Source organism: Lepidothrix coronata, unplaced genomic scaffold, assembly GCF_001604755.1.
Source record: "Lepidothrix coronata isolate B3197 unplaced genomic scaffold, Lepidothrix_coronata-1.0 Scaffold256, whole genome shotgun sequence".
Lineage (NCBI taxonomy): Eukaryota > Metazoa > Chordata > Aves > Passeriformes > Pipridae > Lepidothrix > Lepidothrix coronata.
Genome location: NW_016690436.1, coordinates 871,449 through 899,278, shown reverse-complemented (window position 1 = coordinate 899,278; position 27,830 = coordinate 871,449). Strand labels below are relative to the sequence as shown.

Sequence of the window (27,830 nt, the reverse complement as noted above, 5' to 3'; positions counted from 1 at the left end):
AATCTGAACCAGAAAAACTTTATGCAAAAAGACTCCCCAAAAAACCAACTTCAATCAGTTTTAGCTCTGTTTTTTTTATCTTTTGTCAACTTTCCAGTGATAACCAGTCACCAGGGTTCATGCTGTCTTCCATCATTCATGCCCTTTTGATTCCTTTTCTAACAGACTTAAAGCACACTTTTCTCCATAGCTAAGATGCTGGCTTCCCAAAAACTGCATCAGCTTGTTAAGTTACATATTTTTAATTCCTTTCTCACTTCTTTCATTAGCTCACTGTTTCTCCAAATAGTAGACATCTTCCCTTTATTTTCCCAGTCCTTTTTCTTTTCCTATATTTGCAATTCATCTTACAATCAGCTGGCTGGTATTCTTAGGACATAAGAAGAGGTGAAAGGCATTACAAGCAAAGTCAGATTCCACTTCTCTTCTGCCAAGTACACTTCCCAAATCTAAACAGGACCCAGATATAGCAACCTCTGCCTCCAATGTAAAGTCTGAGCATTAGGGTGAAGGCAGCAGAAAGTTAGGTACACGCATATCAGAAGAGCAGAATCAAATGGAAAGAAAGGAGCAGACAAGAATATTCAACTAATACTCAACTGAGATTCTTCAGTGCTATTTATTAGTTTGTGGTACCTGAACATGAGTAGCTTACCAAATTCTTCCTCCATAAATCACGCAGCAGGCAGACCAGCATTCCATAAAGACATATGTATGGAAGTGAAAAACACGTAGTTTTTCCACTACAAGTGGAAAAGCAGTACAAGAAAACTGTTAGAAAGCTGGCAGCTATTAAAATAATTTGATTAAATTATTGTACAATTATACAAATTGACACAATTTATTGTACTGATTCACTGGCATGTGAGTGGGTTATTATCTACTTTGAATATAGCACAGTCTTACTGTTCAAAGTGTCTACTGAAATTACCAGATAGCATGTTATCAATACATGCCTGTGATTCTAGCATTTTATCCAAACAAAAAACCCTTCACTTTTATAAAAATCATTGGAATTCTTCTAAGAGAAGTAAAATATTAAAAGAAAGTGTTTTACAAACTGAAGTACTTCCTTTTTACTAGGTCCTGTGAAGTAATCAACAGAGGGACTCCCTCCTCCACCTGTATATTATTCAGAAACAGTACAAAATATTTTAAAATTTTTAACTAAATACCATCTTTGGACATAGCCTGCAAAAGTAAAAATTCCTTACAAAGTGTCACTGACCACCTATTCTGAAACAAACAATCCAGATGATCTGTTTATCAGGCGACACTGAGACAGAAACACGAAACTAATTCATTTCTAAAGGGTTTTGTCTGAAGGAGAAAACACATACTATGTACCTTTTATTACCTTTTCACCTCTAAAAAAAGATGAAATGCTTGCAAGTTAGAATGTATCAATACACATTTTCGTTTTGAGGGACTGTTACGTATTCTTAAGCATTGAATGTAATAAGCAACCTTTTGAAGAAATGAACACTGGAATAATTTCAGGAGTTTGTGTGATTCTAAATTAACATTTAGGAGCAAATTAGTTTTTATAATTTATTTGAAGCATTTATATTTTGAGCACAAAGAGAGCAAAACTGAAAGTTAGCATGGAACATATAACTTGAAGAACAGTATTATCTAAAACATTAAATATATTATTTACTGAAAATACCACAGGATGAAGCTATAAATCAATCAAAGCCTTAATTTCATTAATTTTGTTTTGTTTCACATCACTTGCTGAAGGCTTTTTGGTAGCAAAGGCTCCTGCTGCAAGTTCCCTCTTCTTGTTCTGAATTTTCAGAATATTTTCCTCCACTGAATCCTTCACAATGAACTGAAATAAAAACAAACAAACAAGCAAACAAAACCACTCTGAAATAAAGATGTTAAATTTTTTTTTTAAAACAAAAGTTTAGAATGAGAAATTAAGATATTTTGGAAAAAAATGCTAAGCAGCCTAAAGTACAGTTACATTATTTAGTTACTACTTTGTATGTAAAACACAAAGGTTTGTAAAGCAGTTGAAGGAAAAGGTTTGGCATTTTAATTTTTTAACCTTTTATTTTTTTTTAATTTATTGGAAGGATATCTATTTCTTCTTTGCTACTTATATTAGAAGAGAACTTGTCTTCAATTTTCTTCAAATAATACATCTGTGATTGGATATTAACGAGACAGACCAGCTCTCTTCCACAGCTAATCAAGCTGCTATGACAATGGCAGAAATGTTCTATAAACCTTCAAGATAATGAACTGTAATAGCCAGGCTAAGCAACAGCAAACTACCCCATCTCAGTCACTCCAAATAGCTCAACAGGGACATCTGAGTTCTAATATTTACAGTCCAAAGCCCATACTTCAACAATCACACCACAGTTTATGTTTACTGGTGAGATTATGATGTCACAATTATTTTTATAATATAGTAAAGCTTTTTTGAAAATACTTATTCATAACTAGGAAACTGTTGGGATCATCTCTCAACTCACCTTAGTAATAACAACATTATGCTTCTGACCCAGCCTGTGACACCTGTCAAAACACTGGTCTTCTGCAGCAGGATTCCAAGCCTAGCAGTAGCAGCAATGAACAAGTTAAATAACCTCACTTCAAAGTACCTAATAATATGCACACAGAATCACAAAGCAGATATTGTAACATCACCACTTGAATAAATATTGTTGGCAGATTAATTACTCCCAACCTAATGTCTCACTCCTTAAGTATCCTGCTGTAAAGAAAGCTTTGAGAACTTCCAGTTATATATTCATAACAAGCAAGAACTTCAGGTAAATGCTTTAAAAACAAAGTCTGTCAGGAGTCTAAAAGACATCAAAACAATCCTGTTATTTTAATTCTGAAATAAACACTGCATATATTAACTGCCTCAGTACTCGTTTCCTGATAGCAAAATCTAAACCAGCTGAACTCAGGCAGTTACTTAGAAGTAAACTACGTCCCTGGACTGTTAAGTAAAGCCACTTACTCTTTCATTAGTATATACAATAATCACCATGTTACATAAACAAGAAACTTTGCTGAACACAAAATGATAGTGTAGCTGTTCCTGCTTATGCTTAGGATTTAACACTAAACATAAGGATTTGTGAAATGCCAAGTCTGTGCATTTTTCCAGCAGTTTTTTCTATCTAAAGGTACAGTACTACTAGTTCTCACAGAATAGATAATTAAATCTACCTAACTGTAATAGCGTTCTGTCTCTGCTAAGCAAGTCTCACTGAATGGGCTCGCCTTGCCCTGCCATCCACATACTGCGAGTTACCTAAGTACTCTTAATGACTCATTTTAGATTCTAAGAGCCTCTGATGCCTACACACACGCAGAGACAACAAGTTGCAAGATAAAATCCAAACAAGTCTTGTTTCTCCAATCTATGGTAGTGATCAAAAGTATAACAAATTATATCTTTGTCACTGCAAGATGAACATTCCTGGCAAGCTATGTATTAATTTAACTGTATGAACAAGATGATGTCTGGAGGAAAGACCTGGCCCAAACATGCAGAAGCATGTTCCATTCTATCTTTGCTGTAGTTGAGGAAGACCAAAATGTACTACTTTACTCTTCTCTCATCAGTCCTGCAAAGGAAAAGTGAATTGCAGTACCTCTATCCCTTTCTGCAATATCTCATACAAAGGATACTGTATTTTACATGGGAAAATATGAAGAAACTTGAGCCTCAGAGAAACATCTGCATACTTGTGATACTCTTACATTAAAGGTTTGTATTTCTTCCTAAAGGTGAGAATTCAGCAGCTATGATTGTATTTAAACAAGCAAACAAATAATTTAAAAAAAGCAGGGGGAGAGAGAAAGTAATCTATGGCTGGATAAATATTCCTCCCTTGCACTGTGGTATTACACTTCTCAGAGAAGGAATGCAGACCTCTAAGCTACAGTGCTACAACAAATCCACAGAATTTGAAAAACTGGTTACTCCACTGGCTCAAGGTATTTCTGCTTCTTAATTCCTACTATTGTTGCTAATGCACTTCAAGGAATGCTGATGTGTGACTGGATCTGATTCGGCACTGACTATTCAAAAGTGAGATCAATAAAGAATCGTGGTCCCACTATCCCTCCATCTAATACAAGTAGTCAACCACTGCCACTTGGGATGGTTGCCATCACAGGATGGTTACCAGCAGGATGAGAAGAGGCTGTTCAATGGTGTACAAAGGCTGCAATTTTATTTGGCTCTGGTTTCTTAGGTACAACTCTATACTGTAGATGACTCAGTGTTAACAAGGCTTAGCTTACTGTCTTACAACTGCTTGCTGCAATACTCAATGCATTATCTCATTCACCATCTTCACAGAAAATTAAAATTCTCTTGCAGTTTCCACAAATATTCAGAGAATTGTTAAAAACCCCAAAGTGCAGTGGTTGGACTAGATGGCGTTGTGGTCATGTACGTCCCTTCCAGCTGAACCCATCAACGCAACACACCCAGAAACAGCGTGGGGAAAGGTGCATTGCGATTCAGGAAAACTTCTCCAGACTCATATTTCATTCCTTTAGTTTAGTAAATAAATAGCTTTTGCCTTCATGCTGTTATTACCACTAACCTGATGTCCAAGCTAGTACTTTTGCTTTACTACAAAGCTACACCATTATTTTCATTTACTTTGGTTTTGTTTCTAAGTGCAGAATTTGTCTTAGTTTCCAACTGCCAAAAAACTGGGACATCAGAGGAGTAAACAGTGGTGGAGGAAGTGAACAGAAAAACGTTGATTTTGTACAATGACACAACACATGAACCAATTTTGTTAAGAATACCATTTTGCTATCAATAAATGTAATTTACATTTTTATTCCTTACAAATAGTTTTGTGTTCCTGAGTGCTTTAATGAAAGGAAAAAAACTTCCAAAGTTTAAATATTACCAGTCTTCTAAGACTACAAAAAGTAACCTCAGACTAACGTCTTTATTTATAAATAAATTCACAATAACATCAGAAGAGACTAGAACAGACAAGCACTGCATTAAATATATACTGTTCCTGAAATTCCACTTCACGGCTTTTGCAGTTATTAAACAACAAACAGAAAACCACATTCAAAAATATCAGAAAGAAATAAAGAAGGAACAGATAGCATATGCTACACTGTAAGGTGCCACACCACTCTTTTAGTAGTCCTACTAGCATTCTTTTCATTCACAGTAAATAAACTGACAGCACAAAAATACAGTGTTAAATCAAAAAGATGCCACGAAACAAATGAAGAAAAGTCCTACTTGCCCTTTAACAAATACTCATCGGTGTAATTCATTCTCAGAGGGGCTTTCCTTCTACCTCTTAGGAAAACACCAAAGGAGCTTCCCCTAGATTAAGCCAGATCATTATGAACAACCCATTACTCACGGGATCCATTAAAAACACTCGGGAAGCTGCTGTCAGATTTAATCCAACTCCACCCGCTTTCAGAGACAAAAGCATTATAGTTGCAGACCCTGCTTGGTTGCTTTGGAAACACCGAATTGCTTCCACTCTTTTCTTCTGTGCCATTGACCCATCCAAACGAGTAAAGGCAAACCCTGATTCTCTACAGAGAAAGTAAAAATGTTCAAGCCATTTTCTGTGACAACAGGAAATAAATAGATTAAAATCCTGACCTCTACTTTGAAATGTGAATTTAAAATTCTATTTTCTTTGACACTGTAAAAACACATGTTTATTAAAAATAACAGTAGTTCTACTTACTTCAAGGGATTTTCTATCAGCGACAGGAAAGTTGTGAACTGAGAAACGACGAGACATTTAGCAGCTGGATTATCCCTCCGCAGTTCTATCAGAGCATGCATAAGAGCATTTATCTGAAATGAAATGAAGCATTTATCTGAAATTAAATGAACTTAGATTCTATTCCTACAGGTGGCTTTGATAAAGTTCGTATCAACTGAGAGAAATCCCTGTTCAGTAATGTCTGTTAAATGAACTAATCTCGAATTCTGTGGGTAGGGTTTCTTTTAATTTCCACAGGAAACCAAGGGTTGAGCATTTTTAATGGTCACAAACTACAGGGTGATATTGAGGGTGCTTTGGTCACAACCTGTTTTCCAGACATACTTCCCACTGTCAGGAAGCAGCAAGTCCCCTATCTCCAGGGTATATGGAAAATAGGAACAAAGTAGTGAACTCCAAAAAATAAGGCGTAAGCAATGGACAGCCACAAGGCAAGTGCTTTACTACAGCAATAGTCAGGAACTGAGAAAGGCTTCCCCCAGAAATACTCAGGCAAATAAGCTATGCAAGACCCTTGGCTGGGGATGACAGGGAAAAAGGACACACCAGAAGCACTCTGAAACCAGCATAAGAAAAAAAAAAGGAACAAGGAACTGGACTTGAGGCAGAAGAACACTGCCAGTTTTCTCATGTAAGGTTTAGCTAGAGAATGCAAGTAACAGCACCAGGTAACAAACAAACAATTTTAATTTATTCTAGAGCATAATGTCCTAAATTAGTTCTTAGGTCTCCACAGAAAGATTTTCAGGGAATAAATTTGTAACCAGCATTTGAAAGAACAACTACTTCATTAAAAGTAACATGCAGAAAAGCAATCTCAAAACAAAAAGGTCAAAATACAAGCAGGAAGATTTAATTTCTGGCAGCAAATGCACGACGAGAGTTAGGCAAAAAAAATCATGTGGCAGACCTTGACAAACAGGTCTGCAAAGTAAAACAACAATATCTCACCAGTTTATCTGACAAGTGTTATACGATGCCCATTTAGTTTTCCCCGCTAGAGTAGAATATATATTCTTATATAAGATGTAAGAAAGAAGGATTTATTTAGATTTTGTTTCCAAAAGTAAATTTAGAGCTGGATAAGTGTCAGTGGTTATAAAACTGCTCTATCTTCAGAAACTGAAACAAAAGACAAAGCCCTTTACAGAAGTTTTATTTAATTAATACATATCTATGTATTGAACAATGACCAGCATCAAATCACAACTAGTCTTCCTTTTGTCTTGTTTCCCTGCTGCAAAATTTGTCTGTGGTGGGATTTTATTACACACTTTCTTTTGTGCTGGCTAGACATGCTGGGCAGACTTTTAAATATTAATTTAAATACATTATTCACATGTACAATATATTCAGCATATTTACATAACAGTAATAGAGTATGCCCTAAAAAACCATACTGAAAGCCCAATAAAACACAATGGAATGTACCTTTGAACTGGATATCCACTCCCCATCAGGCTTCTTTCCACTACTGGAGTCTACTTCCTCTTCTAGGGGACATTCCACCAAGTGCTCTACTTGCAGTTCATTCCTACAGAGAGGGCATTTGGCATTTGGCTACAAAAAATAACATTACAAGAAACATATTAAATCAAATTGTTTATAGTGAATACTAAAGAACACCTTTACAAATATTATATTGATGTTCATGTAAAAAAATCCTCAGATTCATTCTCATAACACACTGTCATTTCTGACATGATAGTCACAATATTTTACTTGTGAGAACATTAACATGACATAAACACTACATGTTTTAAAAACACTCAGCCTTCCTTAAAAGTGGTCTTCTTTCTGAGCATATTTATACTTGAAATAAGTAACTCAATATTTTAAGGCAAGCAAATACTTGGGCTATGGGGAGATAGACTATTTGAAATATCAGAAAAATAAACCATCCTTCAAAGACTATCTTTCTTAGTAACAAACAAAGAATGACCTTTTACCCTTTTTCTTCAAAGCCTGCACAGAAATAACAGCAGTCTGATGAAATATGCTTTGTCAGGACAAAGCAGGGTATCTTCTCTTTTTCCCCAGCAGACATGAGAAACGAGACATGATTTAACACCAAAAGCTTTTTTCTCTGAAGCATACACTGGATAAAGCAAAATTTATATAATAGCACTTTCATAGGACTCACAAAATTTAACAAAAAGACTGTGTACACTGTACAAATACAGAACTTTGTGAAGCAAAAATGACAGACGTGAAAAACCTTTGCCTAACAGAGGAACCCTTTAAAATTAGCTAGTTCTGTTTATATAGCAATCTGGCCACAGACCCAAGGCATCTTTAGACAGGCTACAAAGCAGAGCTCACAAACCACAGGAATACTGGGGGCTGCTAATCTGGACTGAACTGCCAGCCAATTAAAGAGGCCGGCAGTCACAGTCTGAATACATTAATTTATTGCAACAATAAAGCTATCCTTTCAGGAGACAGAATCTTAACACAAACAAATCTGAAATAACAGCCTCCTAAATGTAGTGAACCAATGAACCATTCCTGATTTGGCACCAATCCAAAAATCCTCCAGTGACAAGACAAAATAAATGAATTCTATTAAATCAGAAAAAGGTTTTCTGAAAAAAAAAAAAATCCTAACAGTGCTCATAAAGACTTTTTTTTTTCCTTTTTAAATACAAAGCTCATGTCTTTCTGCATCCCTTCTCCACTTTAGTACTGCAATTATAAACAAAACACAGCTAAACAGTACCAACACAGACACCAAACACTTGCAGTAAAAGCATATGAAAATGACCAAAAATGTCTCACAATCAACAGCTAAAAGAAGAAAAAACGTTTTAATGCATATCTGGCAAGTTTTTACAAGAATGCAGTTAATACACAAAGACATTAGATTATTGTAGACGTTTTATAGCTTTACTGGGACTTTTGCAGAGGATCTTCACTTATTTGCACGACTCTGAATTTAGCCTTAGCAGAAGATTGAAATGAAGGTGGTGGTCACTCTCCAGCTGTTAACTACTAAAAAGTTTTTCCGATTTCGGTAAATACTTTTAGGTTAACATTAGAAAAATAAAACGGTCTCCAAGTTCATAGTACAACAAAAGGCCAAACTTTTCACTCAGCAGTTTTGTGTTTGCAGCTTCACATCTCACTGCTCACTGACCGCTTAATGCTGTCATTTGTATTACTAATGGAAAGCACAGGCATCTTGCCTGGAAGAATCCTCTTTGAACACAAGCTGTTTTGGAGAGAGGGTATGCAGTTTGCTGGCTTCCTTTGTTTTTAAGGTGATACCTAAAAGTACTTCCCCGAGCCATTTACTAGGAGAGAGTTGATTTATAACATTCAGGCACCCGACTATCCAACTGAGATGCAGTACTAGCAAAAGTACCTATCACGTGGAAACACTGAATTCCCTGACTTTGGAATTTAGATGTGTGCCAGTGTGGAAATTGATAGATGCAGATTAACCAAGACGGGCACCGCTCACAGATGAAGTGTGAAGACAGATTTATTCCATCATTTGCAGGAACACATACACACTACTGAGTCCAAACTTAGCAGGGGCAAAAAGCACCAGGAAGGCCCCGGCCTTGCCTTACTTACATACCAAAGCCTAATGCATGTGAAAAGGGTCACCAGCCTTCCTTTTCACAACTCTGAACTCTCTATTCCCCTTCCCCCCACGTCTGGGGGAAAGAATGCTTTTAAGTCTTTAACAACGTTCTGTTATCTTCCTTGAGAGGATTCCATTTCTTTCAACAGATAGAAAACAATCCAAAGGAAACACAGGGCATGAAAATTCCCACAGTGAAACACTATTCTTAGCACTCTCAGCTGCAAAGGTATCTTGAGCAAAAACAGCTAAAGAAAAACATCCCCTCATCAAATCTTCGGCTTGCAACCCCTTTTCAGTCAGTGTTCAACACAGGCAGCACTCTGGCTGGAAGCTGCAAGAACTTTCTTAGGAATTGGTTTAAATCAGGAATCATTTTGAGGGTAAGAAAGGCTTATAGAAACTCATGATAGTTCAAAAGAAGTCACACCCACCTCTGTTTAGACTTCACTACTATGAAAGTAATCTATGGAACAACATGGTATTGGACAAAGACACTAGTTCTGGAGATTCCACAGTCCTTTCTAGGTAAAACATAGTAAGCAACTTGACTGTAAAGTCAAGTAATATACTATAATAATTCCATCACATCATATCCCAATTTATTTCTCTGCATGTTAAAAACACCTGATGGTTCAGCAGGGGCACCAACTCTGACACAGACACATCAAGAACCTCTGCACTGGAAAAAGGCCTCTGCAAGTGCTCTTTCCTTAAAGAATAATTTCACAACACTAGTTTCCCTCAAATTTCTCAGAAACTCTAGAGTGGGATATCTGCATCAGAACCTTGTGTATCTGGCAACGGAACAAAGCTGATCTACAAGCCAGATGGACAACACTTCCCACCTCTATCTAGTTGACTGCTTATGCACAAGCAGGGACTAATCTGTCCCCTGCTGTCTCCTAATAAAGAACACCCAGGTTTAGGCTGGCAGTTGCAGCTCTACTCTAGCTAGGAGGAGGCAGAACAATTCCAGAGAGTAAGTGCAGCAGCACTCAATACATATGGTAAGACTACCATAGAAAGCAAAGGGCAAACAAGAAAGAAAAGCACAGCTTAGAAGCATACAAGAAAAATAAATACTGTGGTTTTCAAAAAAGCAATTAAAAGATGCTCATCCACAAGTTTATTCTGGATAGAGTCCAGAGAGGGTCATAAAGATGGCCCTCTAACAAGGCAGCTATTTCACTGTAGAAGTTTATCAGCTTGGAAAACGGAGCACGGATGTGATTTTTGTTCAACAGTCAACTTCCAATACACAGCTTTAGTCTCTTTTAAGCACAACATACACATATATGACCCCCCACACAAGCAGTGAAGAAGCATCCAGCCACATGGAGGCATACAGTGCTGCACACTTTGACCCTAGGGACAAAGTAAGGTGACAACTACGGAATCGGTCTTTGATCAGTGGTAAGGTAAGGTCCATGAGTATTTTCAGTTTGACAGCTACTCTCCCCACAGTTTGACTTCAGACCAATAGCTTTTGTAAGCCAGCTGATAACTACATTTACACTGTTCACCATGATTTAAAAGAACAATAGCTAGATGGCCTCCTGGGGATACTAGTTCATTGCTTTCGAATAGCTATTACAATTAATTGTAATCATAGAACAACCAACCTGTTCATTTCTGAGGACTTCAAAAATACATGGTTTACAAAACACATGTGCACAGTGTGTTATCACAGGAAGAGTCAATGATTCCAAGCAAACTGCACATTCTTCATCTGAACCAGAGCTCAGAACCAACTTCATTTTACTCACTAGTCTCACATGCAGTTCTTCAGGAGTTCTATTATCTGGAAATATAGAAACATACTTAAACCCAGAGATTTCCATAAAGGAAACACTCTGAGCTCTCATGCATCAAAACAGCTCCATTGGTCAAAATGCAATTAGAATAGTTTATACACAATGAGGATATAGCCTACAATGTATAAAAACACAAGATGCCCCATACTACAGAAAATTTTAACCTACTAATTCAAAACACATTATGAGAAATCATACTTGGAAAAACAGTAATTTGAATTCAAAGAACCTCAACTGTATGCTCAGTGGTAAGTATATGTGCAACACAATGCCTAATGAGAACAAGCAATTTTCATGTGGCAGCTGTTCAAGTAGCAAAAATCTTATGAACATGACACTATTTATAGTTAAAATTGCTTCTTTTTAAGTAAAGAAATTAAATTAATACTTACTAGTTATTAATTAATTTCTAAATAATTATGGAACAATTATCAAATAATTTCTTCATCCTGTAATTCTAAGGAAGATAAACAGCAACCTTCTGAAAAAGGTTCTGACCATATCACTGGTCTTTCAGTTTCCTGAAAAATCACACCCATGCCAATGGCATCTCAAAATAGGCTTTTTCTAAATATTACATTTGCAAATTCTCAAATTTAGAGTATTTCAAACACACTATACTTGTCAAAAATAAAACTTCACTCTCGGTCCTCTGTGTTCACCCTTCCTTACAGCTGTCAAAGGACAGCTTGACAAAGTCAACAGTCTCCTATTCTGCTGAAGAGGCAATGGTTCTGCTGACACAGCTATCAATTTACAAGCCATTCCCCAAATCTCCTCTACATCTTCTCTCCTGAGGCAAAGAAAAAAATCTGCTATAAAAGCACTTCTGTAAATTATTACAACAACAGACATGCTGCTTTTTAACGAGCCTTCTGCATTTGGTTCTGCAGGGGTCCTCTTTGGTCATTTCTGTATGGGCTGTCAAAGCTCATTAACTCTTGCTTCTGGCCTTCATAACTACTCATACTTCATTACTTCATTCATATGGTAGAATGTGCTCGAGTATCCCCTCCTGAAACATATTCAAACCTATTAGGGTACAAAAAAATAAAGTAACTGAAGGAAGCTGAAAGTTCAATAATCCATGCTGAAAAGAGGATGGCTGAACCTAGAGAGCTTGGAAAACACAAATATATTTTTGTTCTTGAATACAAAGTGCCAGTTCTTGTTCTTAAAAACCACAAGAACCAAAAAGTATTCACTCACCATTTGAAAAACTAGCAGAGGTATTTATACAAAGATGAGGATGACAACAAATCTGTCTTAATCTGAGCAGAACACCAAGGACGTCAGCATAATGAGCTAGTACATTCCCTTCGCTGAAAAATCTGAGTAAGAATTTTATGGTCAGTGTGAAATACTACAGCCTGAAAAAACAGATGACATTACATGATAAGAGTTTAGCTGTTACAAGGATGTTCTGATTGTTCACTTTCCTGTCTGACTACCTTTTCTCAAATGCTCTTCTTAAGGTACAAAATGCTACCCGTAGTATGTTCTACTAGAAGAAACGTTAACACATGGTGACAAAAGCTTTAAGGCCATTCTTTACATATCTGGTATCTCCTCGCAGTTCTCACAAGACAGAACTTCTAATATATAGTTCTGTAACACTCTCTGCTTCACTCTTCAGAACTGAACAGACGTGAAGATAATTTGCAATTATTAGCCTACAACATACAAACTGACACACTTGGCTACTACAGCTAACATAATCAAAACTTCTGAAATATAAATTTGTGGTATTAAATTTCAATCTTCAGGATAAAGAAAACCTCTGACCCACCTGCTAATAGTAGCTTTGCCCTCATTCTTCACAGACTGGTAGATTTGTCTCTCCTCCTCTGTAAGCGTAACATACTGAATAAGTACTTTACGTTCTGGTAAGTGCAAAATGGGTGTTCCTTTAACTTGACTTGCTTTAGATCTTCTAAGGGTAATACTCCTAATCAGAGACTGTAAACGCCTAAAATATATATATAGACAATATATTACTTAACTGGGGTTGGTTTGGATTTTTGGGGGTTTTTTCTTCAGTTTACCGCATAAATTCATGTTTTGTACAAATTTCAAGCCCAGTAGTACAATATAACTCATTAATCTGAAATATAAACAATTTTAATTATTTGATATTTACTAATTTGAACTAAAAAAATTGAAATAAGAACTGATGATACACGCATTTCAAATTTAAATGTGAAACATGAATTTGTCGTGTTGCCCAAGCACTGCTAGTTATACTCATTCACAAACCCTCTGGGAACACTTCATACCCAAGTCCTCCTGGAGCTCCCATCGTGACTGGACGTTGAATTGTTCTGTGCCACCACTCTCGATCAGTAAAAGGTTTCAGTTTTAAGAAGGAAATAAGAGACCACAAATCTTTTACAGAATTCTGAATAGGAGTGCCTAAACAGAAAATGAAGACAGTAAAACCTCAAGGAAACTAAAACTCACAAATTTTTACCAAAGTGCAAATTGTGTGCTTTCTCCTAATCTCAAAACTAGGTTGGCATGTCATTTAGTATGATATTATTTTTTTAAGTAAAATATTACAAAACACTTAAATACATAAGAGTGAGCAAACTGCAGCTCTCAGTGTCAGGATGTTGGATGTTATCTTTCCATTTCAGCTTCACCGCCAGTGGTCATGATCTTTAAATTACATTTAAGGATCATATGCTTGCATGACCTGTGGCAGTTTTTAAGATTTCATAAAGCTACTGAGGTTTGGATAAGTATGTATCAGTGTAGGCTTCTAACCAAACATAACTTCATAAATAGGTCTGTTTTTACTTGTACTGCCACCAAACTTGTGTATCAAAAGTTATTTTGAATTTTCTCTGTAATCACTGAATGGGTCAGGCTAGAAGGGACCACAGCAGGTCATCTGGTCCCACCTCCCTGCTCAAGCAGAGTTAACCTGGAGCACATGGCATAGGATTGTGTCCAGACAGTTCCCATGAGGGAGACTCCACACCCTTTGTGATCTCTTCTCCAGTGCTCGGTCACTGCACAGGAAAGAAGTTCTTCCTTATGTTCAGGTGGAACTTCCTGGGCACAAGTTTATGACCATTCTCTCTTGTCCTATTGCTGGGCACCCCTGAGCAGAGCCTGGTCCACCCTGTGACCCCTCCCTGCAGACAGTGACAGACACGGATGAGGTCGCCTCTCAGTGTCTCTTATTGAAGCTGAACAGCTCCAGCTCCATCAGCCTTTCCTCAGAGAGATACTCCAATCCCTTCATCATTTCCACTGGAGCCACTCAGGGAGCTCCATGTCCTTCCTGTCCGGAGGAGCCCAGACCTGGACACAGCACTCCAGCTGTGCCTCACCAGTGCTGAGCAGGGGGCAGGATCACTTCCCTGACCCGCTGGCAATGCTTTTCCCAATGCAACCAGGATCCCATTGGCCCTCTTGGACCACAGGATACACTGCTGCTCATGGACAGCTGCTGGCTGTCCACCGGCACTCCCAGGTCCTTCTCCACAGAGCTGCTCTCCAGCAGGTCACCCCCAGCTTGTGCCGGTGCACGAGGTTATTCTTCCCCGGGTGCAGGACCGTGCACTTGCCCTTGTTGAATTTGGGGCGTTCTTCCCTGCCCATCTCTCCAGCCTGTCGAGGTCTCTCTCTGAAGGGCTGCACAGCCCTGGGGAATCAGCCACTCCTCCAGCTTTGTGTCATCAGCGAACTTGCTGAGGAGGCATCTGCCTCTTTATCCAAGTCACCGATGAACAAGTTAAACAACACTGGGCCCAGTACTGAACCCTGGGGGACAACACTAGTGACAGGCCTCCAACTAGACCCTGTGCCACTTATTACGACTCCCTGGCATCTGCCGTTCAGACAGTTCTCAATCCACCTTAATAACTGAATAAAACAAAAAAATAAACACACGCCCACCCCCACAACCCCCCCAAACAAACAAATATGCAAAACCAAGCAAAAAACCCACAACAAAACAAAAAAACCAACCGAGCAAACAAAATCAAAAACCACTGAATGAAGACCCAACTAAATCACTGCTCAAAGACAACATTCCAAATGAAACTGAGATAGGCAGACATTAACTATTTCCAAAAAAGCCAAAATGGAAACACCACGTGGGAAACACAAGATGGTGCTCTACTAAGGTAGTTTGCATTGCATTTCCTCTGGCGGCAAATATTTTACCTGTAAGTACCCATCTTCTGTGTCCCTCCAGACTTAAGGCAGCTTTAGTTTGCTGAGCATTTGGGTTTCGTATAGTGTGCCCCTCATCCAACACAATTCTCAGCCACTTGACTTTGTGCAAAGGGCTATCACCTCTGATCTGAAAAACAGCATTTTTTTTAATCTTTGATTCAAGTTAAAGCACCTTTTCTTTCAATTTGGATAAAGCAAGATACTAATACAACAATCCCACAGTTAAAAATGGATAGTATTTATCTGCATCTTGTTTATTTATCCGCACAGAAAGGCAAAACTAAGAGTAAGGCCTTCCTGCTTTTAGATTTATTGATTCCTGGAAAATGCTACTGATCTCCTCATACTTGAGCTACAGTAAAAATAAGCTAAGGCTGAAAAGAAGAAGCGTTTCAATATGGAAAATGGATCAGAGAGCAAATCAGAAGTTTATATCATATTTAAAGATGTAATCTTCAAGCTTTTAAAAATGGTTGTCATTTCTATGAAAACATGACTTTACAAATACATCTCATGCAATGAGCTACTTGGTTGAAGCCCATGTGCAACAAGAACTATGAAATTATACTTTTATATGCTCCATATTCTTCAAATTTGATAGGACAACAGAAATGGGAGCTTCATGCCACCAACATCTGGGGAGATTTGCATACTTGACACCCTTTTCTATCCTTAAAAAGTCCTTTCCTAAGGTTGTCATAATTGCAATCAAATAATTTTCTGTAGAGAAGCAGTTAATAAAAAACTCTGTTACCACAGTGAATACATAAGAAAGTATGTAAAAGCAAAACCACAGCTACAATCTTTTGACTGCCTACACTTGAATATACTGCCATCATTAGCCCAAACACTACGAGTTCTTAACAGTAAGGAATCTTCAAACACCTTCTCATTTACTTACCCCATAGTCAGTAGCTAAAATGTTGTATGTTGTCAATACAATGTCTTGTTCTGAAAGAACTGATGGGTCTTTGCTACGGTCAGAACCATAATAAACATAAATCTTTACATCAAAATCACGGTGGATATGTTGTTCAAACTGGTCCTGAAAGAAAAGTTGTCAGAAGTAATCAAAAACGTATTGTGTTACTAAATGATTGTTGGAATTATTCTTCTTGTAAGTTGTTATTATTAGTAATATTATTCTTGTAAGTCGCCTTACCTAAGACCCACTTTCTCTAGCTCTACATCCATTTATACAACAAAAGCAATTTGAATTTGGGTTGCTTTTTGCTCTCCATCCAGGTGTGAAGATGGACCAGAAGTAGTCATCTCAATCATTAGTAACAGACATTGTATCACACTGTGGTAACTCTAGGTTTACTTCTTACAGTGTATTGCTTTACAAACTGATGGCATACGCACTGCAAAATGCACTGTTCCTGTAATGGAAGAGCTTTTATGTTCTTTTTCACTTTCTACCTTAAACATCTCTTTGTTTATTCTTTTACTGTTTGCTTTTTCCTACTTCTCATTACTGGGTTAACCACCTAAGTTTTTTCAAGCATAAAAAAGTTTGTTAGAAAAAAAATTCAAATATTAATTGTAAAACCAGTGTTTATATTCTCTATACTTGTTCTGTGAAAGACTCAGTATACAGTAATCTTGACAGAATAAAAATCAACAATTTTATTTCTGAAGCACCAGACTCAAGTTTTCTTTTAAAATACTTAATTTGTCTTGAATTGACAAAAAGTACTTTGTTTACACTATCTGATGTTTCTCAATTATATGATTTTCATGTTTCACCTACAAAGATTAAACTAATGTTCTAACCACAGACAGTAAAATCTTCCAAATGGAATACAACTTGCAAGCTAAAGATATCTCCTTAATATTTGTATTCAAAATGTCACGAAAACAAAAAATTTAACTAATGCAGAGACAGAACTAGAACAGTCCTTCAGCCTTTTCCCCATAGCAGATTTACTCCCACAGATCAGCACCAGTATCACCAAATTACTGAACTCCTCTAGTAAATCAACTGTCACATGCATTATCAATGAAGTATGAGAATATTTCATTCTGAGCATGTAAGAAAAAGGACCCATTTCCTGCCCCTTCCGCAGCTTGTTTAAAGAGGTAAATCACACAAGTTCCAGAGGTGACAAAGTCAATCTGCCTAGTCTAAAGCAGGGAATGGAAAGAGAGCTCACTACTGATGGAACTGCACTCTCCTTACAATACTAGTCCAGTTTTGTATTTCTATCAAATCAATCTCCCTTGTGAAAGAAGCTGTTTCATAAAAAAGGAAAACCACGACCTTTTACTATCATGAGAGACTACAGGGAGTACTATTTCTGCAGCATCACAATCAATGCAGATTACATTTACATATTAAAACGGCTTAGCACTTACAATCCAGTTGCTTAGGACAGACAGTGGGCACACAATCAGTGTTGCTCTGGGGCCATCATCAGAATATTTCTTCTCAACTGACTGAACACTAGCAGTACCTGAGAAAACAGAAGCCATTTAGTGGTGAAACAGTTCACTTTAAAGCAAAGTAGAAGTTACGGATCCCTGAAGTTCTTCGCCTGAAGAGCACTAAAGCAATTTAAAAAGACATATGCTTCATTTATTAAATGTATAATATTTAAGCTTAAAAAACCACAGAAATTATCAATTGAGCCCTTCCTTACCTTTTCTCTTTCTTTGTCTTTTTAAACAACCAGATGAAGGAAGAGGAACAGATACAAAACCTGGATCTTCTTGGTTAACACAAGAAGTTGCTGTAAAAAGCCAGACAAACAGATTTTTCACACCATGCAGAGCATATGCCTACATTTATTTTTGTGACACGTTTCATAAAAGTCAAATTTGTTAGCCAAAGTACTTCGCCTCTCCAGTACAATAATATAGGGTCTCTTGTGTTGGAAGGAATCCATAAAGATTATCAAGTTCAACCCCCTGTTCCTCACAGGAATGCCTAAACTAAACCATATGGCTAAAAGCAGCCTCCAGGTATTCCTTGACATCTGACATGTATGTGTGCAAAAATACAGTATATTAAACATCAATTTTAAGTTACAAATCTTCAGAGGAACGCAGTTTCCCAGTCATTAAAAAATATATAGTTTAGCACAGGTTTCACTTCAAGTGCTTTAAATCTAAACTTAACTGCTTACTCCAGAGTACCTGCAGACCTTAATATTTTTTTTCCATGCAAGACACTTAGGTCAACAAATGACATATTATTACCTCTTCATGATCACATTTCAGGTATTTGCCACAAAAGATGTTTTTCAAACCCTACTACCCTCACAATAATGTCAATTGTCAATATGTCAAATTCTAAAAATCTTAACAATTCTGGTTTTCATCATCCATTTGACCCTGCTCACAGCTTGTTACACCACCAGTCACTCAGCAAAGAATACAAACTACAACTGGAGTAAATATTTAGGATTAAAATATTGCTTTCCCTTTCAGCAATTTCTAAAATTTTATGCTTAAAGTTCTGGTTAAATAAAAAACAAACAAATAAAAACCCCCTAAACCTATCAACCAAACAACAGAAAAAAACCGAGTATTTTAGTTAATTCCTTTTCCGGTTAATCAGAAATCCTTTCCAGTTTGGCTTTGAAAGGAAGACACCAGGTGTCACAGTAACCAATTAAAAAACCACAAAAACATCCTTGCAACTTACTTTCTGTTGGTTGCAGTAGCCATTCTTCAGACTCTTCCAAGTCACTGTTTCCCAAATGTCTGGGTTTCTTGGCTTTATCTCTAAGATATAATTATTAAGAAAGAAAAAATGAAAACAGAACAAAACAAACCCACAAGTCTACTATTGCTTGAATTTACACATTAAATCTCACGAGCAGAAGGCAAATTAATTTCATATTGCAAACAAGATACTGTGATTTGAAAATTTTCTCTTCAGAAGAGTTAGAAAAAGGGAAAGCACAGGAAACAGCTGCAGAGTGAATGATACTCATAAAACTTGCTACAGATTATCACCGAAGTTCACATCAGTTATAAGAGGCTATTGTGGTGGGAAGGTTCAGACCCATTAATAAGCTTCACAACTTCATCAGATCAAAGCTGTCTCTGTCATAAGCATGCCTGCAAAGTACTTCTTAACCACTTAAAAACCCAACTGACACTAAAAGGAAGATTATTTCTTAGCCAGTTTTTTAGATGCCTTACACAGATGTTATTAGGCACCTTTACTTCTGAATGAGATATACAAGCATGCAGTGACAAGCCACACAGAACGGGTTAATGCTTTTGTAATATGCTCCAAAGTGCAACTCAAATACAGAACACCCATGATAAATGTAAGCAGAAGCACAGAATACTGAAAGGTGAGGAAGAGAACAAGTACATATTTTAGACTAAGATGAATTATAATCAAGTACCACTTTAATTTTACTCAAAACCTATGTAGCAAACCAACAACAAGACTATTCCAGCTATATACCTTTTAGGAAGACAACTTGGGTATTTCAATGCAGTAGTTCTGAACTTTTTTACATTAGAAACACCAGGCTCCATCACATTGCTAGAGTCTTCATAAAGAAAAAATTGGTATTTATGAAAAATATACATAGTCTTTAGCTTGGTTATCAAACCAACTTTTGCATAACTTGATCAAGAACAAGTACAAACTTCCACTAAAACAACCTTTAGCTGTTTAACAATACTTACTACTGCATGGGACAAGGGTTACTTATGATCACAAATGAAAAAATAAACAGTCTTAAATATTTAAAAAGTCATAAAATGTGTACTGGGTTTGCAGGTAGTCAAAACCAAACTGCCAAGAAATAGGAAAAAGCAAATGAAAGCATTGTACATTTAACAGCAAGGGTAAAGTTTTAAATAACACTAAATTGTAAAGGCTTTTTACAGGTCACACCTCTAAATACTAATAATGGTATCTACATTGCCTAAAATTAATAACATCAACATAAACAGAAAAAATGTGACAACATTACAGACTGCAGAGGAGATGCTATTTTGTTTTGCTGGGGTTTTTTTAAGGTCTTCTATTATGAAGTGAACAAAAAGTCACCTCTGCACCCTGATGAAAATAGCATACCAGAAGCAAACACACAAAAAAAAGACATTAGAACAGAGCTGATATCAAAACTGAAAGCAACATTGCTTGCAGAAATAGTTTCGCTATAACTCAGGTAAGTAAATTCACTCTTGAATTCCAGATTTAAACTTCAGTAAATATATGTATAAATATATTTGTAGAACTAAAAGAAATTAATTACAATCCTGAAGAGGGCAAAATTTTCAAAGATTCAAGAAATAGGTATCAATTTAATGTACAACAGAATCAGAAATGGGAGCAGGAGAGTGTAAGGCTTTGAAAGACATTATCATCACTTTTTCAGATTAAATAATAGTAGAAACAGGCTCTTCCCTCACTGCTGTAAACAGTATTTCATTAAAATGCTCGATGCTCTGGAAAAAAAAAATCTTGCGTGCTGCTAGCCATGTCAGCTTTGGTAAAGGTTATGATTTTCTGGTGACACTCATACTGACCCCCATTAAAGTATGCATTTTCTCCCTTCCAGAGGACTGACAAAAATAACTTTCAGCAGAAGCAGTTCATACTAATGTGTTCTCTCCTTATTGGTCCCTTTTATTTCTCATGTGCTACCATCTATATTAAAATTCCTTCCACAGGAGGACAGCGAGCAAAGTTACTGCAAGAAAACTTCAAGCCCCATACATTTCTTCAGTCATTTTCAAGAGCATGATGAGTTATAAAACATACTAACAGCATGTATAATTTTTATATACATCTATAAATTCTCCCAATACAACCTGAAAACTAGAGGTGTGATAAAATCCTTCTAAATACTTGCAATTTCCTCATTACCTTAAAATACTTCCAAAAAAAGTGACTTAATAGAGAACCTAATTACAATTTAACTACTGATGTTTACTGTTTAAATAAACAAGATTTTAAGAGATGTATAAGTGCTCCTGTTTTACTTACAAGGAAGGAAAAAGGAAAGCAAAAAGATCTCAGAACGAATGTGGTAACTTTCTTAGCAGGGTGCAATTTTATCACAAGGCACTTAATCTTCTCATGTGTCAACTGAAACACTTTAAAGGTACTTTTTATTTACTTCTCCGAGATAGTTTGTCAAGGGTTTGTGAAGACTAGCACTGACCACAAAGAGTGCCCTAGGCAATAACATTAATTACCATGCAAACATTACTAGACTAGCAGAGTAGTCTGCTGTCACCTTTACAAAGTCCACGTCCCACGCTGTTCGTGCTGTTAGCAGCAGGTTCCTATTGAGGAATGGAAACTTTTAGTCTTTAGTGCAGCAACTGGAAAAATGCCAACGTTATTACACTAAAATGACTATCGACTAATTACTGCTCTGAAACATCAAAGACTTGCCCAGTGGCAAGTCAGTCACTCAAAGGTACCGACAAATTTCTTTTTTTCAGCAGCCACATACAGAGTTTAAATGCAACTGTAGAGAAGCAGAGGAGAGAAACTCAGTCTACACAGCTGTCCTAGAACACACTAATAACATTTCCCAGTTTAACATTCTGAGGTCAAACACAAAGCATTATTTTGTTAAAGTTAGATGAGTATGGTAAAACAAACCCCCAGCCTTAACACTGTCAGGGAATATTGCATAAAACATCAGCTAATTCTAGCATTTAGTTTATTTCACCATCTTGAAAATCATGTCATAATGAAATCAAAAAGCACTTAAGTACACTAACTAAGCAGAGTTTGTACACTGGTGTTAGTTCACCAACTGTAGTTTCCCCTCCTCTCCTCACTTCAAATATTGGGCAAAAATATAAACCAAGATTGATTGATTTATTTACTTTACATCAAGACCCTCTGCTCGCTTTGGTCGTTTCAGGTACTTCCTCCAAACCACACAGGAATTATGCATGCACATTCCCAGAAAAAACACCACATCTATTTGTGCAGCCACAACTTACCTATAGGAGAAATCTGTAAGAAACTTCTGAACAGCAAAGACATTTATGTCATCCTAAATTCTTCCCTAGACTATATGTAAGCATACGCTCCTAAGATAACAGTCTACAGCTCAATTAAACACTCTGAAATAACACAGTCCACCTACCTTCAATTCATCTACCCAAACTCCTCTTGTTTGGCATACTTTTTCTACATACTTGTTTGTTTTTCTGCATACTTGTTTGGCAAACTTTTTCTACAAAACCTAGAAAAATTTCACCATACAAAAGCTTACTGGCCACAGTTATTTTTAACTGCTATATCAACCATTAAAACAATCTTTTTCTTTCATCTCACCTCATAAAACTTATCACTTGTGATCTTTTCAACAGGAAGGGGCTTGCCATCTCGAAAATTTGTGAGAATCAATGCAATAGTAGTAAGTGTTTTACCCTGCATAATAGAAAAGAACATCATCTTTTCCACAGACGAAAACAAACCAAATGATCAACCCATCAAGAAGCATGCACACACATTCTGTTAAAAAGAATTCAAGCTTGGCAAGTATTACCAGTCCCATATCATCAGCCAGTATTCCTCCAAGAACATTTTTAGGTCGTTTCTTTTCTGCATAATTTGTCAGTGTATTGTAATAGAAGTTACTTCTCTCTTCCCAAAATGGTGGCAAATCATTAGTGTTTTCACGTGAAACCATCCAACCTAAAGCCAGCTTCTGATGGGGAAGTAAAAGTGTACCAATAGCCTGCAAGCCAAAGATATACATTATGCATTATTCTCATATTAAATATGACACTCCATTTTTGGAAGAAAATTTTTTCATAAAGTCCTCTGTATCTACTTGATTTTTTTCTGATTCAAGTATTCTTCTGTATCCAGACAAACGTAAATATACATCTAGATGCTTAAGTAATTGTATTTTTAAAAAAACAGTTTCTAGCTTAAAAAATACCTCTGCTGCTTCCATTTCACAAGTTTTATCGTCTTCCTTTAGGTCCTCAAACAATTTGTCAAATTCACCTTTAAGCTGAATAAATGAACACAAAAATTGCAATTAAAAGTATTGCAATTAAAAATAACCTCACTAAATAAACAATTACTTTATTTAATAACAATTACTTGACATACAGTAATCAGTAAATATAGGTCTACCATTTTAGACCTGATTTGCTACACTACAGCCAAATAAAAAATAAGTTCAGTTTTACCAAGAAAAACGCAAGCCAATATAAGCAAGAGCTTTGGAAGGAATGGCTAAATACATTCACATCCTTGTCCAATACTCACTAAAGTAACTATTTCGCTCTAGTTTGAAAGAGCAAACAAAGAGCAAAACCAAAGCACCACCCAACCCTTCACCTATCAACCTAGACCAAACCTGAGACAAAATCCAGAAGTCTCATTTTATTTTGAGAACTTAACATACCTGTTATCTGGTAAAGCATTAGGTCAGAGAAAATAAAACATGCCACAACAATGTAAAAAAACTATTGAACAACCAAAACCTCCCAAAATTACACAGCACTCAAGGCTGTCATAGCTAAAATGTCTGCTTACAGTACAAAAAATGAAAAAAATTCAAAAGCTCAAGATGACTTCAAAAGACATCTGTGGTCAGAAAAGAAATAAAAAAAGCAACAGACTTCCACTTCAGAAGCACTCTTTTATTAATGAAAAAGTTGAGGGTTCCCACTGTTACAATTGCAGCTGCCAGCTGTTTAAGTGTGAAATGCAAACCTGCTCAGTTGTCAGTGGCACAGCAGCGTGAACCGGAGCGCTGTAGCTTGGACCAGCTCTCCCAGAAATCCACCTTGATCCAAAACCATATTCTGAACCTACTTGCCATTAAAAAGATAATACTTTGAAATTCAGTGATACCGTGACTTCCCAATCTCCACATTCTCTGGCTCATGAGCAACAATGCTGGTCAGATAGTGGGCTATCAAACAGTATCTTTCACCATTAGCCTTTTAGCCTCAATTTATCCTTGACTTTCAATGACTGCCAAGGTTTTCCCCAAAGCTTAAGACCCACAGCTATGGACTGGGATCCTTCAAGATGGCAACCATGTTTCTTAAAAATTGTTGCATTACATGAAATTTGACTTGGTGATAGTATGATAATGATAACACAAAATACCTTTTTACTCCAAACTCTTTTTTTGTTACCTATGCACAATAGAACCTACAATACAAAAATCGAAATCTTGCTATACATAAAACACATCTATCCCTCACTAAACGTTTCTTTCCGCAGCATCCTTACTCCTGACTACCACTGCTTGAACAGAGTCTAGGTCCAGGAGCCACAGGTGTTTTGTTGTGTCAGGCTCACTCTGAAAAGCATCAGGTTTACTAAACTTATTTGTTCAGAGACATCTCATCCGCTTGCTCATTTCTCACTAGTAGGATACACATCCTAGCACTCTGCTAAAAAGCAGCACTTTCCCTGAAACCTTCACCCTGAAAGGGCGTTTCTTAAAATCTTTTTTCAAGTCTAGAAAGATGCAGGGGATCATTATGGATTTTTAAGGAACTTACATAATCTACTATATTTCTGAGGATGCTCAAATGCCTCTCCAATTGCTGGCAGGCAACATAAAAGACAGGACACAAAAGTATACTTCTTATGAAGTTTAAAATTAATAGCTGCGAGTTCTACATTATTCCCCAACTAAGTTAAAAAATCATTCTGTGAATGACAAGACTAACATGAAGATTAAGCCTTTATAAGCATTTCCTCCAACCAGTGTCAAGTTCAATCAAAACATTTTTAAAAGGAAAAAGCCCAAAACTTCAACGCTTACCTTTCAGAGAAGGAGCCAATTTAAATCCATGCCTTTTTAGCTGATCTAGCACTGCTTCCTTGTTTTCTTCTCTTCCCCAAAAGCTCAATTCCACAGGCATGGTGAAGGAATTTTTTGCTCCGTAAGGGACAATCCTGATAAAGACCAGAAAAAAAACCCACAGCAGTAATCTTTTAATTGTTTAATTTTTTTAATAATAAACCTTTCTTGACCAAGAGGTACTCCAAAGTGCTTATTTTCATCAAAACACAGAATGTTCCAGATAGGTGATAGTAATCACACTGCGTAAACCTTTTATTCGAACTACAACATGCCATTAAGTGTTCCACAACAATCTTTAAGGAATTTGCTCACACTACTGTTTCTACATTTTATTATATATGGGAAAAAACAAACTGTATGCAAATAGTTCAACAGAATAAAGCATCTGAAAATATGAAGTTTTAAGCACATTACCAAGAGCTGTAATTTCTGTCAAAAGAGAATACTTACAAATAGTTTTCAGAATTTGCTAGTGTAGCAACAAAAAAATGATTCCATATATTCATGGAATCAAAAGCATCATATTCACACTTACCCTTCAACTACTGCTAGTTTGTTGTCCATAATCCCTGCCAATGCTGCCGCAAGTTCTTTTTTGATATGGCCTACCTGGTCTCCATTCACATTATTCACTCTCACTGCATTTTTATCATAAGGATTATTGGGCTCCCTCTGAAGTGCAACCATTTCATTGTTATTAACCTAACAAAGCAAAACAGACAAACACCAAAATGCATTCATTTAGTTGCAAATTATTTAAAGAAATATAACATCATGAACTTAAACATCATGAAGCTTAAAGATTAATTTGGCATAGCACTCTGTTCAGTCAGCCCAACCATCTACTACTTCCTCAAAATACCAAACACATTACAGAAGAGTTCCCTGATAGATGTCAGTGATTTCAAAAGTATTCCTGAGAGCAAGAACTATCTTCAATTGCTAACATGTTTTATAAGGTAATAAACATCCTTTTTTTGCTCGTGTAAACAGTTGAAAAATCTATCTAATTTCTTGTATTCAGTCACTTTCATTTGCCTTATGTGGATGAGCAGAGCTACCAAACAACTAAACTAGAATTGAAAGCTTGCTATCTTAATTAAATTTTGAATTAAAGTTTTAGATTAAGAACTTCCCATTAAGAATGCTGAATACCGCAAGTAAGGGAAAAAAAACACCAAAAAAGCACCAACTATTAGAATTATACCTGGTCAGTAGTTCTATGAATTTTTGAAATTTATTTAAATCTTATTTTCTGAAGCTAAAAACTTTATCTTCTGCTTTGTAATTTATCAGGCACTTACAATCCCTGTGTAGTATCGTAATCCAACAATGCTTCCTCGCAAAGTTCCATATAAGATAGCTGAGTCCGTATCCTCCTCTGCTACAGAAGTGTCACCTAGAAAGTCAAAGTCTTTCAATCCAAGACTGGAGTATAAGTCAGAAGAGGAAGAGCAGGAGTAGTTTCTCTCTCCTCTGCAGGTGTTATCTTGAGAGCATCCTCTTGCAGAGTCTCTGCAAAGACAAATGCGACATACTGGACGGTAATTATTATTGTTGTTTCCTTCTACTCTTTTATCCCTTTATGTAAGGCTATCTATAAACTCATTTTATCACTTTACTCAGACAACGTTTACCTGGAAACATTAAAAAAAGTTTTTTACTAGGAAAAAACTTTGTCTGCCACTTTTAATCTCAAACACATTAATTTAAGCCAATTACAATAAAGAGCTGACAACTGACCAAACTGCAGTATTTGTGTATTCCTATTTTTCCTCACAGGATTATCTTTGTCAATGTTAAGATTTCTCCACATTAAGTTATATCTCTAATTATACCTGGCACAGCAAAATTCCCTTGTATTTGCTTAACATGACTTTTTCTCATCTAAGAAAAAGGCTAAAATGACCTGTTTGTAACTGATTAACTCTGTGTAACTTTACATCTGTATCCACAAATGTTGAACAATGCTAAAACAACTGTTCCCTACATATTTATTTAGTTTACACCTGCATACCTTGACATCTACTGCTACTTCATTATAAACTTCAGAGCTAATCAGTTACTCCAACCCAACCCGGATAATTACACTATGTATCTCTAATACAAACAAACTTCTGTCAGGGCGGGTCCCCTCTTGTTGAAGGGATCCACCTGGAAACTCACATTACTGGGTGACACTAACAATTGCTCCAATCGAGTAATACATAACAGTAAAATCTCAATATGTAATAACAATATCTTTTGGTAGATTCCAAAACTATCCTACTGCGCTGCTGGATTAATTTAAGAGTAAAATCAATTAAAATGCTTCCATACACTATTCAGAGCCTTGCCTAGCAAACTTTGGGATTTTTCTACGAATTATATTTAATTACTGTACTATCGGCATCCCATTTTCTCTGGCAGAAAAGAAGCAACAGTTTAAGAGGCTTTGCTCTCAGCTCATTGCAGTTGAGCCCGTGAGGGGTTAACCAGGAGCCATTTATGCCCCTGCCCTGCGGAACCCCCCTCCGGGAGCCACAGCGCAGCGGCCCCGCAGGCTCCGCGTTCCTGCGCCCGCCTGCACAGCCCCCCGCCCCGGCCGGGCCTCGCCGCCGCCCGCCCAGCTCACCCGGGCCCCCTCCCCGCCATGGCCGCCCCGGCTCTCCCGGAGCGCGGCCCAGACCCCGCCCGTGGGCCG

General features: G+C 36.9%; 1 protein-coding gene across 2 annotated transcripts; it reads right to left on the bottom strand.

Moving 5' to 3' along the window:
- Window positions 1-574: 574 nt before the first annotated feature.
- HLTF (helicase like transcription factor) lies at window positions 575-27,817 on the bottom strand. 2 transcript variants are annotated; one of them, XM_017835420.1, is made up of 24 exons: window positions 27,762-27,817; window positions 26,452-26,662; window positions 25,683-25,849; window positions 25,106-25,239; window positions 24,037-24,134; window positions 23,252-23,326; window positions 22,853-23,044; window positions 22,639-22,734; window positions 21,578-21,626; window positions 19,789-19,876; window positions 19,012-19,091; window positions 18,005-18,094; window positions 17,721-17,818; window positions 16,264-16,407; window positions 15,351-15,489; window positions 13,451-13,586; window positions 12,964-13,143; window positions 12,384-12,505; window positions 10,983-11,161; window positions 7,200-7,328; window positions 5,727-5,839; window positions 5,388-5,568; window positions 2,490-2,570; window positions 575-1,834 (listed from the first exon to the last, which is right to left on the bottom strand). In XM_017835420.1, exons 1-24 carry the CDS (start codon window positions 27,779-27,781, stop codon window positions 1,682-1,684), a joined length of 2,955 nt encoding a protein of 984 aa, XP_017690909.1. In that variant the 5' UTR covers window positions 27,782-27,817; the 3' UTR covers window positions 575-1,681. The 2 variants fall into 2 exon arrangements, 1 of the variants encoding a protein (XP_017690909.1); XR_001878135.1 differs by lacking the exon at window positions 575-1,834 and having other exon boundaries at window positions 5,265-5,568.
- Between the last annotated feature and the right edge of the window lie 13 nt (window positions 27,818-27,830).